This window comes from Coturnix japonica, chromosome 1 (assembly GCF_054131305.1).
Source record: "Coturnix japonica strain WE chromosome 1, WE-NBRP24, whole genome shotgun sequence".
Taxonomy (NCBI): Eukaryota; Metazoa; Chordata; class Aves; order Galliformes; family Phasianidae; genus Coturnix; species Coturnix japonica.
Genome location: NC_140663.1, coordinates 126,835,801 through 126,853,708, shown reverse-complemented (window position 1 = coordinate 126,853,708; position 17,908 = coordinate 126,835,801). Strand labels below are relative to the sequence as shown.

Sequence of the window (17,908 nt, the reverse complement as noted above, 5' to 3'; positions counted from 1 at the left end):
TCTATATCCTTTTGTATCTTCACTTAAAATCTTTACGTACCATTAATTAATGAATTAATTTACTGAGTAAAACTACTTTCCTGTCTTTGGTGGCTTCCATTAAAGCCCGTTGTCTCTTTCTAAATACTTGTATTTTATAATGTTTATCTTTTGCAGGCCATTGGGATCCGAAAATCTGCTCCTTAGAGGAGCCACTTTAAAGAATACAGAAAAAATCTTTGGTAAATATTTGTATTAATTATTACTGAGGATGTTGAAATAATAAGCAAACATCAAACAGGCTTGCAAGTGGGGAGTTACTACCATGTGTATGATTTCTATCAAAACACTTGACTTAAAACTTCTTAATAAGGTTTACTGTTGCTGTAACTGCAGTAAAATAAGTATTAATGATGTATAACAACTGTAGAGATTTTGGGGAAGAGTTTGGTCTTCATAGATGATGAAGATGATGCACATTATTCATTTGAATATAGGGATTTTGAACAGGCACTGTGGATTAATATTGTTGTCCCAAAGAAGTAGTTGATCCTGGTGAAAACTGTTAAATATGTTTTGTTCAATCATCAGAATGGACAGATACTCCATTTAGATACAGATATGGCTTATAAAAATACAACTTAATTAGTTCCTGACTCAAAGTTACTTTCTACTATCCACTGAATTTGTGTGGGTGAATTGCCTTGATTACATGGAATTTCTTTAATATTTTAGCAGAATTAGGAAGCACAGAATGAAATAATTTTTTTTGTCATTCTTCAAGAAAGACAAAGGGGAGGAGTGGTTGCATTGTTACAAGTGACTCCCTGCTGGTACTGAAAGTGTCAGGGGTCCAAATCATCCTCTGTTGTACACTACCACACTTTAAGAAAGAACATCAAAAATAACAATGAAATACTCAGCCTAAAATATCAAAATCTGTCAGATTTTTCTGGCAAAAAGGATGAAAAGTATATGTTCATTTGGACTTGCCCTTCTTCTTTTAATTGGTATCTGAAATTGATGAACTAATTAGACTGTAATATTTCTTTAAACTTCAGGGCATGATTTTAGGATTGCAGTCAACTTGTGTATCTGGCAGAGATGCGTGAGCAGTTGTTTCTGATCTGTGTAACATATGCAGTGTTTGCCATTTACACTGAATGATCCATATCCAAAAAATGTATTATTTTAGCATTGTGCTGATTTACTCTGCACTTCAAATCCATTTTCTTGTTTAAATTTACCTCTACTTATTGTATTTAATATTCTGAGGGTTTGTCACTCAAAATGCAATTCTTGAAGAAGATCCCTCTTCATAAATTATTGCTATTTCCTGAAGAAAACTAAATCAGTAGCTTCCTTCTGTTCTTCTTGGGTTTATTCTTTAGTTTATCCTAGTTGGATTATCGTGCACAACATATTCCTTATGTTTTAAAATTAAAGCATAAAGAACAAAAAACCCACCAAACATCAAAATGCAAGGAAATGGGAAATATGATTCTAGCGTGAGGTGTAAATGCTTCTTTTAATTTCCCCCAAAATATTAAGTCATGTTTAGTGTTGATTATCATCTTGATTTGTATCCTTTTTCTTTAGACTACAGAATCTTTATAGATGGGGGTATAATAGTGGATGGGGTTTAATAATTTAGAGAATTGTAGAGAACAGGCTGCCCAGTGAGGTTGTGGATGCCCTGTCCTTGGAGGTGTTCAAGACCAGGTTGGACAGGGCCCTGGGCAACCTGATCTAGTAAATGTGTATGTTTGGTGGCCCTGCCAGGCAGGGGGGTTGGAACTACATGATCCTTGAGGTCCCTTCCAACCCGGGTCATTCTGTGATTCTGTGATTCTGTGATTGTGTTCTTATTCAAGTAAGTTATTGTACTTTGTAATCTTTAGTAAAACAAGTTGTCTAATTTCAGGTGTTGCTATCTACACTGGCATGGAAACGAAAATGGCATTAAATTACCAGTCAAAATCACAGAAACGATCTGCTGTAGAAAAGTAATATTTCAAACATTTATTTTGGGGTGGAAAACTGCATGTTTGAATGGTGTATAAAAGGGAATATTTTCATTTTGCTAAATGTATGTGATTTATTAGTTTTAAACAATGAAAGTAGAGGAACTTAAAATTTTCAGTTTTGCATGCTTCATTTTTGAACTGTGATATGAGTTGTATAGCCTCAGATAGATTAGGTTCTTGATACTAAACAGTTAGTATATATGAGAAACAAACCATCTTAATGCAGTGCTTACATTTTTGAGATAAAGTGTGCTTTGCTGTTCCAGCAGACTTTTCTTTCATTGGTTAGAAAATACCTATTGACTTTATTTCCAAGATTATCTGCTTCAGTATCCTAACACTGTTTAACCATATAATTAAATTGAATTTAGTAGAATTAATTCCTTTGGTATGGACCAACTGTAGTAATGGAAAGCCAATTTGTGTCAGGTTTTCCATGTGTAATCTAAAATTGTATGTTCTACGTAGGCAGACATATAATTTATAATCCTTATATTCAGGGGTAGTTATTTAACTTCATAGCAAATGTTAGGCTAAAACACAAGTAAGGTATTTTTGAATGAACTCTGTAGTTTGTGTATTAGTGGGATTTTTATTTATTTTTAATTTCTTTATTATTATTTTTTAGATCAATGAATGTATTCCTTATTGTATACCTCTGTATTCTCATCAGTAAAGCACTAATAAATACTGTCCTGAAGTATGTCTGGCAGAGTGAACCATTTCGTGATGAGCCATGGTATAATCAGAAAACAGAGCCAGAAAGGAAAAGAAATCAGGTATGGAAGTAAATTAAAATACCTTAAAAAAAATACCTAAAAAAAGTTTCATTCATTTGTAAATTTGTGAGACTCCTACTGAAAAGTATAAACAGCCTATGTGTTTACTAAGAATGGTGATAGTGTATTTGTGGAAAGCCTGTGATGGGTTGGGTTGTGATGGATTTTTTTTTTAATCAAGGATATAAAAGTTCTTTTTTGGTATAAAAATCCACATACAAATGTTCTGGATTTTCCTGCCATTGAGTTTCTAAAGAAAAGAGCTGAACTCTTGGGGAGAAGCATAGGACAGAAAGGAATCACCCAACTACTGGCTATCATGTAACCGGCAGCTGATCAAAGGAATCTGCTGTAGGAATTGCTGTACAAGTACCTCTCAGAAGCTCAGTCTCATATAGTCTTGTAACTCTCTCATGAGTGTTAGAGACCAACAGAGTTGCTAGTGTCCAACATCTTTATGAGAGCAAGGACGCTGTCAAGCAAATATACTTCATAATGAGCTCAGCCCTACGTTACGGAAGGCAGAATATTATTTTACTAAATCATCCCGATGATGAGAAAAATTCCTCTTTACACTAAATGATGCTGCTGCTGCCTGAAGGTTTTGTAATCTGTTAATCCTCAGAAGATTTACTGTGATTTTATGGTATTCTTCTGCTCATTTGGAAATATATCTTTTTATTGTTTTACTTGTACACATGATGTCATTACTGTTCATATGCGGTCACTCTCATTAGTTGAGTATTCTCCATCTATGTATGTGTAAAATAAAATATGGAGTTAAAACTTCAAAAAAAATCTTCATGCAAAAATAACTGTGCTGTAAATCATGGAAGTAAACATTCTGTGCCAAACTATGAGATGTGAATGGAATTGCTTAATGTGGAAAAGTAAAAAAGACTTGCAAATGCAAGTAGCCACCTTTCAGTATTTGATGGTACATGAAGAATTATTTTTATCTTGTTTCTTTGGCAGTTTCTTCAAGCATTTACAGACTTCCTTGCATTCATGGTTCTCTTCAACTACATTATTCCTGTATCCATGTATGTCACTGTGGAAATGCAGAAATTTCTTGGTTCTTATTTCCTTACATGGGATGAGGAAATGTTTGATGAAGACACAGGTGAAGGACCACTGGTGAATACTTCTGACCTCAATGAAGAGTTGGGGCAGGTAAATTTCACTGCATGACAACATTTTCGGCTATTTCCACCATAAAAATACATTTTACTGACGTGTAGTAATTTTTATTTAAAAATTAATTGTCACTATATTTTTTGCAGCTTTAAAATGTATTTTCCTTGATTTCCTTTGATTTGATTTCCTCAGATTTTCAGAATAATAATTTTCTGAAAACAACACCTGTCAGCTACCATGCTGAGTACTGAAACATAGACAACTCTTACATTTAGCTTGATGAGTAATTCCTGAATACACTCCACTTAAAGCAATTTCACTCATTTCCATGAGTTAGAAGTACTATGTTACTCATTACAATAGTGCTTCCTAATTTGATTGTTTAAATATATTTTAGAATTTCATAACTTTTTACTGCATGGTAGCTAACCTAGGAAATTAGTTCTGTATTATCATTTCCTACACAAATAGTCCATTGTTTGATTTTTTTCAATATTATTATTGTACATTTAAGCACCATTTGGTCTTCAGGCCGAATCGTCTCACTGAAGTGAAATTATCTAGACAGTAAGTGTGTAATCTAAGCTGGAATTTTCCACTTTCACTGAACAGATGCACAGACACGCACACTCCTCTTACCTGGCTTAGGTACCTAGAACGTAGATACAAAAAGACACCAATATTATAGATCATTATAATGGTTAAATGTATTAGTAAATAATAATCACTTCATGAAGGTAGTGATTTCTCTCCTGTAACCATAAAGGGAGATTTATATACGCGTCTAAATTCCTTATAGTAAAAGCCAGATAAAAGAAATAGCCTTCTTGTCTGTTAGACTGATAGCAAATATCCAGACAAAAGTTTTATCTGCTAAAATGATTGTCTGACCTCCTGATTTTTTGAAAGAAATTCCATCTTTATTACTTTGCATTAAAAAAAAACATCATACTGACACAGATATGTACACATTTTGGATAAACTATTTAGGATCTCAGATGATTTTCATATGTTGTCAAATAAAATGAATAAAATTTTTCTACAGCTGAACTAGGTTTTTAGGTTTTAAGAAGCATGGACAAAAGATGATGCAAATATTTTATTATTATGAGCAACCACTGTTTGTACCATCTCTTATACAGTCTTCGCAGACAAGGTGTTGATGTCTGTGCTGAATGAGCAGGCAGTGTTATGGATTGAAAGCTGGCTGAACAGCAAGGCCCAGAAGGTGGTGATCAGTGGTGTGAATTTTTGCTGGAGGCCAGTGTCTCATGGACGTAGCTCAGTGTCCAGTACTGGGTCCATTGTCTTCATTAAAGATCTGGATGATGGGGCAGGTGCAGGGGACCACTGTGTTGGAAGGCAGCTTTGTGGAAAAGGAATTGGGTATCCTGGTGGACCCTAAGATGAGCATGAACCTGCAGTGGGCCCTTGTGGCAAAGGCAACCAAAAGCCCCCTGATCTACACTGTAGGGAATGGTTCCAGCTGGGGAAATAAGGTGATCCTTCTACTTTGTTTAGCTTTGGTGAGGCAACACTTGTAGTGCTGGGTCCAGTTCTGGACACCCCAGTAAAAGAGGGACCGCAATATACTGGAGAGAGACCACTGTAGGTTCATGAAGTTGATGAAGGGACTGAAGTACCTCTCAATGAGGAGAAGCTGAGACAGCTGGGTCTGTTTAGCTTGTATGACAAAATCTTTTAGTAGAACGTGTATCCAAAAAAGAACTTCCTTTTTTTCCAAACAACCCATCTTCCTTTTCTGAAAGAGCCTAGATTATGGAAGGTGTAGCCCAGTAGTAATTTCACTTCCATGAAGAGAACTTAGAAGATGTTCATATTCCTGCTGTTTTTAATTTGTGTTCATTTGCAGATTGAGTATGTCTTCACAGATAAAACAGGAACCTTAACTGAGAACAACATGGAATTTGTAGAATGTTGCATTGAAGGACATGTTTATATACCGCATGTTATCTGCAATGGCCAAATTCTCCATGATTGTACGGGCATTGATATGATAGATTCTTCCCCAGGAGGAAGTGGAAAGGTATGGTGACTCTTTCTAGGTCTGTGTTTTTCACAGTGAAATGTGAAAACTGAATTACGCTGATGAAGGGAATTGTAGAAGTATAAGATCCTTGAATTTTGGTAATCGGAGTACATATCTGCAGGAAATGCATGACAGCATGAACGTTTTCCTTTCCTAGTTTAAAGTAAGATTTACGTGCTTAATCAGAAGTTTCCCAACTTAATAAAACTGTAAGCTGGTTTCCATTTTACCTTGTCTACAATAAAGAAATCAAGGCAGGAAAACTCTTGCGTTGCGAAAAGTGAGTGTTCAGTGCTTACACTCAGTCATCACTGACTGAAGGTGGCCATTGAAAGGCTTATGATTTAAACAAATTTACTTTTAAATGTGACATAATGTAGCCACATGTGAAACATATTACATGTGGTATGTATGTGCTTTGGCTTTTTTCTGTGAAAAGCAAAAGAGATTACTTGAAAGTTAAGGCAGCTTCATGTCAGTATCTGAGCATTGTGTGAATGGGCAGGATAACTGGACAGTATATTTTAAAATATATATCAATGCAATCTCAGATCATACTTTGTCCATTCCCTTCACTGTGGCAAGATAAGATCTCTTAGCATTTGTAACTGTAAATCAGCAGACCTGTGATTTTCACTTATCTTAACATTTTCCCAGAGTAGTTGAGTTTTTGGCTTGGAATCACAGTGGCACAGACACATAACACTGCCTGCATGGGCTAGTAGTAATAATCAGTGACATTGCTGACCTCCTAAAGAAAAAGAATAATAATTCAAAGGAATACTTGAAACTGATGGCACATAATAACAATAATTTCTTTTATTTATTAGGAGAGAGAGGAGCTGTTTTTCCGAGCTCTTTGTCTTTGCCACACTGTTCAGGTAAAAGATGATGACAGTGTAGATGGGTTGAAGAAGAGCCAGCTCTCAAGAAGATCTCGCATATATATATCTTCATCACCTGATGAAGTTGCTTTAGTTGAAGGAATACAGAGGTATGGATGTAACTAGATATTGTAATTTTTTAGTCTGGAGAATTAATTGCTGAAGTTCAAAGTTGTTTTCAGCACAAAAAAAACTGATAACAAACATCAAATCACCTATTCATGATGATTTTCTTAAGATGCAGTCATGATTATTCATATTCATAAACTTAAAACAATTGTATTTTTCTCAGAATCTCAGTCTTAAATCTGTCTGGCATGTTAAACTGGATAATTACACATTTCTTGTATGGATTCTCTTAGTGTGTGTTTCATTTTACAGACTCGGTTACACCTACCTGTGCCTGAAGGACAATTATATGGAGATCTTAAACCGGGAAAATAACAGAGAGAAGTGAGTGCTTAAAATACAACAAAATGTGTCTGAGGAAAGGAATTTTTATTGATATGTTTAATAATTAATTCTCTCCCTACATACTAATTTTATATTTAGAATAGCCACAAACAGTATGTTTGAGTAAGAAAAGAAGTGCTCTACTAGTATTTGTAATTTTAAGTACACCCCATAGTTTTATATTTCTGCTTAGTCCATTAATTTGACAGTATATGCAATAAGAAAAATGAAAATAACAACAGAAGTGTGGCATGGTGGTTCATAAACTAATCTAATAGCTACTAATAATTTTAGGAACTATGAATATTTTTCCTTTGTTGTATGGTAGCAATTTGTTTACAGAAAATGGTACTTGCCCAAAATGTATCACAGTTCACAGGCATAGCCCTGATCCAACTTTGTGTTAGAAATTGCTCTTTTATTGAAATAACCATTGTAGTCCTGCCCATATATATATATGTGTGTGTATTACTTAACAGCTGGCTGAACGTGAGCCAGCAGTGTACCCAGGAGGCCAAGAAGGCCAATGATGTCCTGGCTTATCAGAACTAGAACTGACACTGTTCACTCTGGAGAAGAGGAGGCTCAGGGGTGACTTTACCATCACACTCTACAGCCACCTGGAAAGGAGGCTGTAGAAAGGTGAGGTGGGAGTCAGCTTCTTTTCCTGGGTGACAGCGATAGGACAAGAGGAATGAATGGCCTCAAGTTGCACCAGAGGAAGTTCAGGTTGGATATTAAATAAAAAATTTTCTCAGAAATCTGAGTGATGAGGCATTGGCACAGGCTATCCAGGGATGTGGTGGAATCACTGTCCCTGGAGGTGTTAAAGAACCATGTGGATGTGGCACTGAGGAACATCAACAGTGGGCATGGTGGGGTTGGTTAGTGGTTGGGTTAGAAGATCTTAGTGGTTGTTTCCAACCTAAAGGATTCTGTTACACTGTATGAATCCTGAAGAGAATGGAAATAATGATAAAATTTATATTTGTGCTGGAAGAGACAGTAAATGATTAATGTACGCAGACTATTGAATGATGTAAAGAGCACAGCAGGAGCTTGTGTTCATTTTTCCTCCTAGGAAAAAAAGGAAGAGAGGATCAAATCATAACAGCGATGATCAATATAATACCGATAAAAAGAAGTTGGTTTTTTTTTTTTCATTTGATTAACTTGTCAGTCTGCACTTGAAGAAAAACTGTGAAATTAAGCTGGCACATTTAGTAATAGTCAATGTTAGTAGAATATTAATAAAAGACAAGTTCTAACAACATGCCTATGTACACACTATTGCTAGCAGTTTAGTTACTCTTTAAGCAGTGTAGTGTTCTACTGTTTGAAGTGATTAGGAGCTGAGTTTCCCCCTTTCAATTATTGTTTGTAACTTGCTATTTCATTCTGTAGTTCCATATTTCGTTCTACTTAGCATAACCTTCCATGTTAGGAGCAATTTTTTTCCACATTCTCAAAGCTGAAATAACCAGTTTGGGTTTTATGAGAAAACAGAGTTGTTTAAAGAATACTCTATCTTTTCAGGTTTGAATTATTAGAGGTTTTGAGTTTTGACTCTGTAAGACGACGTATGAGTGTAATTGTCAAATCTTCAACAGGTAGGACTGCCATGTTGTTTCCTGTTAGATATATTTATCTCAGTTAAATGTATTTCAAGTTTATCAGAGTGTTAATCATCTGTGGTCTGTGTCCCTTTTTGTTAAATTAAAATGGAATGGGTACCAGCGTGCATGCAAATGTTATTAAAACTATTGACACAGTTATAAGGGTATTTCTCACCAATTTGAATTACATGTACTGTTTCTTTTAGGTGATATATTTCTGTTTTGCAAGGGAGCAGATTCTTCCATATTCCCTAGAGTTAAAGAAGGCAAAATTGACCAAATACGATCCAGAGTTGAACGCAATGCAGTGGTAAGATTCCAGTGGGCACTGAACTTTTACTGAACTGTTCACGTGCTATCAGTGTCAAAAACTTTAATTCTCCTGACCTCCTGATTGATACTCTTCCCAGGCACAGAGATTATTCTAAAGCAAGGCAAACACAGGCAGTACGTATAGCAAGCTGTGTTATTCCTTTATTTGAGGTTCAATCTCGTCTTCCCAATAGCAGTTGTGGTATGATAGAAATGTATTGAGTGTGTTGTACCAGGGTTAATATTTATTAAGAATGAGCACCAGTTAAATGGTGATAGGAGAAGTAATACATTTGAGATTGCAGAACTTCCTTTTTTTTATGCCATCTTTTTTTCCCTTACACTGTCTATGTACTCCCTTTTTTACATATCACCATATCCAAAAGTTTGATCTGGTCTGAAACACCCACAGCTGAATTCTAGTTTTAACATGACTGAAATGACACAGTTGGGTTTTCACTTTCAGCCCTTACTGTGATGTGTTGTTCCTGTTCTTGTCCCTGTTCCTGCCATATCCCAGCATCAAAATCAGATTCTCCACAGCTACTATTTATATCATCATTTCTTCTGACTCATCCTGCCTCTTATAAAGATAGGAAAGGAAAGCTTCAGCGTGACTGTCTTTTCCCTGGTAACCCCATTCATTCAGTTGGGCGGCTGAGCTGTTTCTCATCTAGAAGACTGAAGTTCGTTCCTCAGGTTGTAACTGTTTCCAGGGCAGAATAGAATCAAGCTGACCCTTGTTTTCTAGTCTATGTTATCCTATATTCACTTTACTATAAAAGTAAGCGGTTGAACTCTTCATGTTAATAGTAAAATCATTTAGATTTTTCAAATATTGCAGTGTAAACAGCAGCAGGAAATCTAGGAAGAGATTTATGAAGTGCATTTTGTTTCTTCTGATTACATTCTTTAGGAGGGGCTGCGAACACTGTGTGTTGCATATAAAAAGCTCACAGCGGAAGAGTATAGCAATGCACAGAAGATGCTCCAGAATGCAAAGATGGCCCTCCAAGACCGAGAAAAGAAATTGGCAGAAGTATATGAGAAGATAGAAACAGATTTTATTTTACTTGGTGCTACAGCTGTTGAAGATCGGTTAGTACTCTTCTTAGATTGTGTTAAGAGATGTTTCCTTAGTATAGTGTTTATAAATAACAGAATGCCTGGTAGTGGAAATTGTGGAAAGCTCTCTTGTAATTCTTTTTCTGTATTAGAGATACACCTCTCTATTTGAATGAAATTTATGCCTTTATCTTATTAAAGTTAGACATGGTAACTTTATAATTATTTAATTTAGTAAGAATAGGTGAGCGTACAAAGATCAAAATAAATCACTGATAATGTTCTGCTCCCTTAAGCATTTTAGATTCTTATATTTTCTTGGGGAAAATTCTTGGATCTGATATCCTTTATTGAATACTTTTATTATTTGGTAATGAAAAGGTCTTCATTTCCCATTTCAAAGTAATCCATGAATATCTGTTGTCCATTGACTTCCTCAGGCTACAAGAAAAAGCTGCTGACACAATTGAAGCACTCCAGAAAGCTGGAATTAAAGTTTGGGTTCTAACAGGAGACAAAATGGAGACTGCTGCAGCTACTTGCTATGCTTGCAAGCTGTTCCGGAGGAATACACAAATACTTGAGCTAACCACAAAGAAAATTGAGGAGCAGAGTTTACATGATGTGCTTTTTGACCTAAGCAAAACTGTCCTAAGACACAGTGGCAGCTTAACCAGGGACAGCTTTTCAGGGTAAGAGGTGAATTTTCAAACCATGAATAAATTTCCGTGCATTTTATAAATATTGAAACTGCCAATAACTTAAGACTAGCAATATACTGTTTCAGTTTCTGTTAGTGTGACTTATTGTGCAGCAACTATGTTTACTTTATATAGATTTAATTTTTTACGGTCATGGTTGTCTCTTTCTCATTACTGGTACTACCTTTCTGCTTAAAATACTGCAGAAATACTGATTATTGGTAAAACTGATAACACAGTGTTTCTAACTTTTAAAAAGGAAGCAGGTGTGATTTCTTTCTGTAATCAGAAATACCAGATGATACGACTTTCTTGATAAAACTGAGTCCTAAAGGAGCTATGCTTTGTTGACCCTAGTGCATAGTTTCAAGAGAAGATTCTGCTGTATTTACAGGCAGGTGACAGGCACCAGTACCAAGTGTTCTTTGTGCATAAAAATACTTAAAATGCCCTAAATATAAAGGTAAATTGTATGGAAAACATTGAGTTCTCAGTTTTTTGAATGCCAGATGAAGGAAAGGAATTGTGTACAGAAATGATTTCATAGAATCATAGAATCACAAGGTTGGAAAGGACCTACAAGATCATCTATTCCAACCATCCTCCCTTTACCATACCTACAGAAAACCCCTAAACCAGATCTCCTAGCTCCCTATCCAGACACCTCTTGAACATTGCCAGGGATGGCGACTCCACCACCTCCCTTGGTGGAGCATGAAAGAAGATAGAAAATGGCATTAAAATGCAAAAACATTGATATTATATGAATGAAGTAAGTTAGGCTACTTGAAGCTTGCTAGCAAACACACTTTAAATTGTCTTTTATGAAACTTCTTTTTGTATCCTTTAAATACATAGAAATTAGACTCAAAAGCATCCATATCATCATCAAAAGTTGTTATTGGCCTTTGAGATGAAATGGTATGTATTTGCTTTGTTTTTAATATGGAACCGGTTAGCAAGTTCATTTAATATGCATTTGAATAATAGTAAATTTGTAGTAAAGGAGCAACAAGTTAGTATGTTTGTGATACTTCAATAGAGAGGTTATAAAACTCTGAGCCTCGTGGCTTGAAAGTCTGGGACAGAATATTTGTGTATTCGGTTAAATATTTCTCTTACATTTCATATTTAAAAATAACTTACTGATTATCTCTGTATCATCCGTTCCACTTTCAGCTTACATTCTACAAGTTTTACAAGTTACATTTAAATGCCTTTAACTTCTTGTGCAATATCAATTTGGCATACATAAAAACTCATCAGAATTTCCTATGTTTGGCTCCAGAGGTGGAAAATGTGCAAAGATATTAATAGCAAGGTGTTCAAATTCAAGTTGAAGACCTTTCACTGTAATATGTCCAATGATCAGCACATTGTCTAGACTTCAAAGTAATGTATTTTTATTAGATGTTATGTTAAACTGATGGTGTTGCCCTATTTGTTCCAATAGTAACAAAGTGCTGGAAAATATCTGTAACCTATTTTAAAGTATAGTTTTCAGTACTTTACATTGTTTGTCAAAAATAGCTTGTGTTTTAGTAGGGAGGTTGGAGTTGCTTAAAATATGTTAAAGACTATAAACAGATGTAGTTTTTTTATTGGTCATGGTGAAATCACTTGTTGAAAACCCACGTAGAGTAGTATTACCTTGCAGCACTGAAACTGGAGCACAAATAAAGGGAGTGTATGTTTATACAGCACTCACTGGTGGGCTTGAGCCTGAGGCTACTGTGTAATTTTGGCAAGTGAAAGGGAGCTCTGGAATAATGCTTGTGCAGAAGTCTGTATTGCAGCACTCAATGTACAGCATCTCCCCCTGTTGTTCAGCCTGTTTATCTCTGCTAAACTGTGCTTCGTGCAACCATGGCTATACTTCTAGCAATGCCTGAATTAGCTACCTTAAAGTTTACCCAGGTCACTGTACTAAATGCAAAGCATACATCCTGTAAATGAAAACAGTGGCATTAACTCTTCAGGTCAGCTCTACAGTGTTGCCTTCAAAGTTTGGCTCTTTAAGTGTAGACCTTTGAGAAAAAGTACTATTTTCCTCATCAAAATAGATTTTGGAGCACCTGAAGCCTTTCTTATCTTTCTTTCCCTGTCTTATGGAATACTGATGTTCTCTCTGCAGTCCAGTTTACCTTAGGGCAATTCATGAAGCCCTTTTCACACCAACTCATACTCACTGTTGAAGTCACTGAGGTTTCACATTGCTGTAATCAAATGGGGGAAGAATCGAATGCTTTCAACATAAGCTCTAATTGTAAAATGTCATAAATAGCAGTCCTAAACAAGGAATTTCATTTCAAAATGTATTAATTATGGACTATTCTCTGCTCAGCATTTTTTCATTAGTTAATTTTCACAAAATAACTGTTGCCAAATTTAAAATACGTCTGAGAATTTTACAGTGACTCTTAGTTTATATTTTGTCCCCAAACAGACTTTCTACTGATATGCAAGATTATGGTTTAATTATTGATGGAGCAGCATTGTCATTAATAATGAAACCAAGACAAGATGGGAGCTCTGGTAACTACAGAGAGCTCTTTCTTGAAATTTGCAGGAACTGCAGTGCAGTGTTATGCTGTCGAATGGCACCTTTGCAAAAAGCACAGGTTCGTATTTCTTCTCCGGTGTAATATGTGTATGTAAATATTAAAAGTTAAAACTTTGTATGGTTTATAATGACTTGAAATGTTAATATTTACATTAGTATCTACTAAAATGGAAAAAGCAGTAAAAAAAAAGAGCAGGGGAAATTTCTACTAGCAAGCAGTTTAGATTATATTATGCTAAAATGGCACCCGACTGCATACCTGCATTTGATTTATGTACATATTGTGCAAATTTTATTGTTGGTACACGCTGATAAGTGGGCATATTTAATGAACGGAACTAATTTCTTCCTCCTAACGTAACAAGCCTTGAATAGTCCGCTGACTGTTAATACAAGAATCTGGGATATTTACATTGTGGAGTGATACTAATTTTTTAATTTAATGTAAATAGGAAGCCAAAAAGGAAGAATCCAGTTAGAAAAAAAAAAAAAAGTTTGTTATATAAGTACTTGCAGACTATTGAATACGGATTTTTATCCTTCTTTTAATGTTTGTAGGAAAAAAAAAATAGTACAAAGACCATCAGCCTATGATCTTAATGCCTAGTTGTTGGACTGGATAATAGTGCTTTTACGTCCTTTTAGAGGGTTTCTTACATAGCTGCATTGGTCATTTTTATTTAATTGTATACACTTGCAGAATTACCAACACACTGTAGACAAGAGTTTTTAACACTAATTTCTTTCCAGATTGTAAAACTGATTAAGCTGTCAAAGGAGCACCCTATTACATTAGCAATTGGTGATGGAGCCAATGATGTCAGTATGATTCTAGAAGCACACGTTGGTATAGGTAAGTGTGCGTTTTAGAAAAAAGAAAACCCTTCTTCAAAATAGGTGATCTCAATCAGATTCTGGCTTTTGTAGGCCATTTTTAGTACATTTACCTTGGGAATTGCATGAGGTACACCAGTGATTTCATAGAATATCTATGTCATAGCATTATTTTTCAGTTTTTCAAACCACTGTGTCTCTCAAATAGCTCTTCCATTATTAAACAGCTCCATCTCTTTTTTTTTTTTTTCTTAAAGGAATCATTGGCAAAGAAGGTCGTCAAGCAGCAAGAAACAGTGACTATGCAATACCTAAGTTTAAGCATTTGAAAAAGATGTTGCTTGTTCACGGGCATTTCTATTATGTTAGGATATCTGAACTTGTGCAATACTTCTTTTATAAGGTAGGAGAATGCTGATTGGAGTTATCTCAATTTCAAAAATTCACTTTGCACTATCAGTATATATTATGTATAATGTATGTCTGTAACATACAGTGTAGTGCATATAGTAGTCAGTGGTACAAAAAAAGCAATAATTTGATTAAGAGGTTTTTCTGACTGACAACTACAAAGTTGAAACAGGATTACTGTTGTTAAGCAGGTCAGGAAGGGGAAAATCTTTTATATAAGTGTATGCTGTAATCTATGGTATGATTCAATGTGAAACTTGCCTTTCTCTCTCACAAATTCCAACTCAGAATGTTCTATACATTTTCATTAACTTCTGGATTTTCTCTACAGTGCTCTTTTAAATCAAGTTGCAAACAGTACCTGAGAGCTTAGTAAAACTAAACTTATATTAGTTTCTAAATTCATTGGACTAGTGTGGGTGGAGGAACTTTATAATTTGCATTCTCTCTTTTAGACAGTTTTATTAGGTCTATATGTTGGAATTCAGTCAAAGTTCTTCCAGTAAGCAATGGAACATTATAGAAAGTAACCATCACAGGGTTATTCAGGGTGTTATTGTTTGACTGTATGTATAGGTAGGGGAGGTTGAAGTTTAGGGTCTCAGCTAGAAACAACTTAAAAACCACCTTGCTGGAAGATAAGCAGAAGATAAGCATCCTTCCTTGCCACAGTTTGTGTCCTCCTGTGGATTGTAGGTTTTTTTTTCCCTTCCCTTAAGTGAGCTGTGCTCCTGGATCACAAATTCATTGCCCTTGGATTTTGAAACTGTAGTCCTATAAATGTTCTGTCAGAATATTTTAAGTATTTTCCTTAGCAGTACTACTGGTGAGATGGCATTGATATGTAATGTATACAGTTCCTTCTATTGTTCCTGCAGTGTTTACTGCATTTATAACTAATATTATAAAACTGTAATATGAGTAGCTTTAACACTGAACAGCATTTGTATTAGTGCTTGTATTTCACTTCTGTGTCATTTTATTTTTCAGAATGTCTGCTTCATTTTTCCTCAGTTTTTATATCAGTTCTTCTGTGGGTTTTCACAACAGGTCAGTTATTTGTTTTTCCTCTGCCAAATTTTCTCTGTGTCATTTTTTAAACAAGTGGAGCCTTTGAAACTGTGCCTGTCCAGGTGATAACTTTTCTAGGTTAGTTTGCGCACTGTACAAATATTAGCATTACCTCTGCTTTGTGTGATTTTTTTACTGGCAGTTGAAATTACAGAGACATTGCAAGTGTTTGTTATTAAAGCATTTGTTGATGATAATCAGGTTGTAAGATTTCCTGTTCTTAAGCACAAAGTACAATTCTGAAGGAAAAAGGAGTGCATGACAGCAGTTTTTAAGGCATAAAAGACCACCAGGTAGGTTTTGCATAATTAGTGAGCCCTTATAAGGGGTTAATGTAATAAGTTTAAGTTCTAGTTACAGTGGTCATTGATATGTGGAAAAATATTTCAGAGAGATGAAGGAACAATGATAATATTGGGCTATTTCTTTGTACAGCTCATTTCAGTCACCTTGTAGCCGAAGAATCTCTGGAATACTTCCCCCCTCTTTTAGTTGATCTTTTCTCCTCCAGATGAATGGAGTACAAGGGCACAGTTATGTCTTAGATCAGTAAGCAGCTGATTTGTGGTGTTTGCCTCCTTTGTTAGGGGTTTTATTTATGTTTTCTGAAGAAGTGGAGTCATGCATTTTAAATGAAGTGCAGTGCAGTGAATTGTTTCAAAAATTATAACACATTGCGTTCTTTTCCATCTACAGCCTTTGTATGATACTGCGTATCTAACACTGTACAATATCAGCTTCACTTCCCTTCCTATCCTCTTGTACAGTCTAATGGAACAACATGTCAGTGCAGACACACTCAAGAGAGAGCCTTCCCTGTACAGGTAAACCTAATACATTAGTCCCCCAAGTTTGTTCTGTTGTGGAATCTTTCTATGTTGTAACTGAAGTCTTTAGGATTTCTGTACCACAGTACACAATAGAGCATCACTTATGCTGCAAGATAGGTGTTGAAAACCACATGTCATGTAAACTGTTGCGGCGCACACATGTATTTTAACATGAATATTTACATACTCCAGGTCACTCCATGCACTTGCTATCTTAGTGAGAGCATAATAGAAATTATTGTTCCACAAATCAAATTACGATTTAATTTGTTTCTGTTTATTTCTTCCAACCACGAGGAATAGATTTTTTAATAATAAAGAGGAGTCATAGCATATACATCTTTATACTATTCTGAAAGAAAAGACTGAGCGCTAGTGTGTTATATCATAGGTTATATTCTGTGTTGTGTTCAAGACAGTCCTCTGAATATTGTTTACTCCCTTCTGGGCATTAAAACTGTGACTGTTTTAGATTCTTAACATCTTGAAATGCACTCCTTGCCAATAAAATGCATGTAATTATCTGAATCTTCCAGAAGCGCTGCCAGTTTATATTCTTGTGCCTGTAAAACCAGTATTTTAGAGCTTTTAGAGAGTGGTAACAGTAGGTAATCAAAGCACAAGCATTTCAGGAGAAAAGTAATAGATGGCCAAAAGGTGATAAGTGTATAAATACTGTTTAGGTGTGAAATAAAAAAGGAATACACAATACTGCAGTTGAAACCAAAATCCCCAATTCTTCTTTTCTCTTTTATATTTTAAATGTTCTCAATTTAGAAATGGTCATTCAGAAGATCTTTCATTTTGTTTTTTGAGGTTTTTTGACCAGGTTATCTGGTCAAAAGCACTGTTTTTTGATATCTTACAGAGTCTATGGCCAAGCTGCTTTGGGCATAGCACAGTTGTTTGGGCCGCAAAAGGCTAGGGTTAGCCATGTGTGGTTTCAGAACATATATTTCACAGAATCACAGAATGGCCCGGGTTGGAAGGGATGGCTGGACTAGATGTTCTTGTAGGTGATTTCCAACCTTATGATTCTATGACCTCAAGGATCATGAATCTCCAACACCCCTGCCACATTTCTAATCTCCTGGGTTTTACACTGACAAACAAATTTATCTAGTTATCAGATATGGTTTTTAAACATATATAGTGAAAGCGCTGGTTAATAGTATTACTAGCTGCTATGTGAGATG

General features: G+C 35.4%; 1 protein-coding gene across 8 annotated transcripts in view; it reads left to right on the top strand.

Moving 5' to 3' along the window:
- ATP11A (ATPase phospholipid transporting 11A) overlaps positions 1–17,908 on the top strand; it is a 109,725-nt gene that overhangs the window by 73,875 nt on the left and 17,942 nt on the right. For all 8 annotated transcript variants that reach the window (XM_015849203.3, XM_085535007.1, XM_085535001.1 and 5 more), the window contains exons 9-24: positions 157–221; positions 1,904–1,985; positions 2,635–2,785; positions 3,761–3,958; positions 5,796–5,969; positions 6,803–6,966; positions 7,238–7,309; positions 8,846–8,919; positions 9,132–9,235; positions 10,154–10,335; positions 10,743–10,994; positions 13,450–13,624; positions 14,317–14,419; positions 14,658–14,803; positions 15,802–15,861; positions 16,579–16,706. In XM_015849203.3, the coding sequence (XP_015704689.2) occupies positions 157–221; positions 1,904–1,985; positions 2,635–2,785; positions 3,761–3,958; positions 5,796–5,969; positions 6,803–6,966; positions 7,238–7,309; positions 8,846–8,919; positions 9,132–9,235; positions 10,154–10,335; positions 10,743–10,994; positions 13,450–13,624; positions 14,317–14,419; positions 14,658–14,803; positions 15,802–15,861; positions 16,579–16,706 (2,130 nt within the window). The remainder of the gene's footprint in view (positions 1–156; positions 222–1,903; positions 1,986–2,634; positions 2,786–3,760; positions 3,959–5,795; positions 5,970–6,802; positions 6,967–7,237; positions 7,310–8,845; positions 8,920–9,131; positions 9,236–10,153; positions 10,336–10,742; positions 10,995–13,449; positions 13,625–14,316; positions 14,420–14,657; positions 14,804–15,801; positions 15,862–16,578; positions 16,707–17,908) is intronic.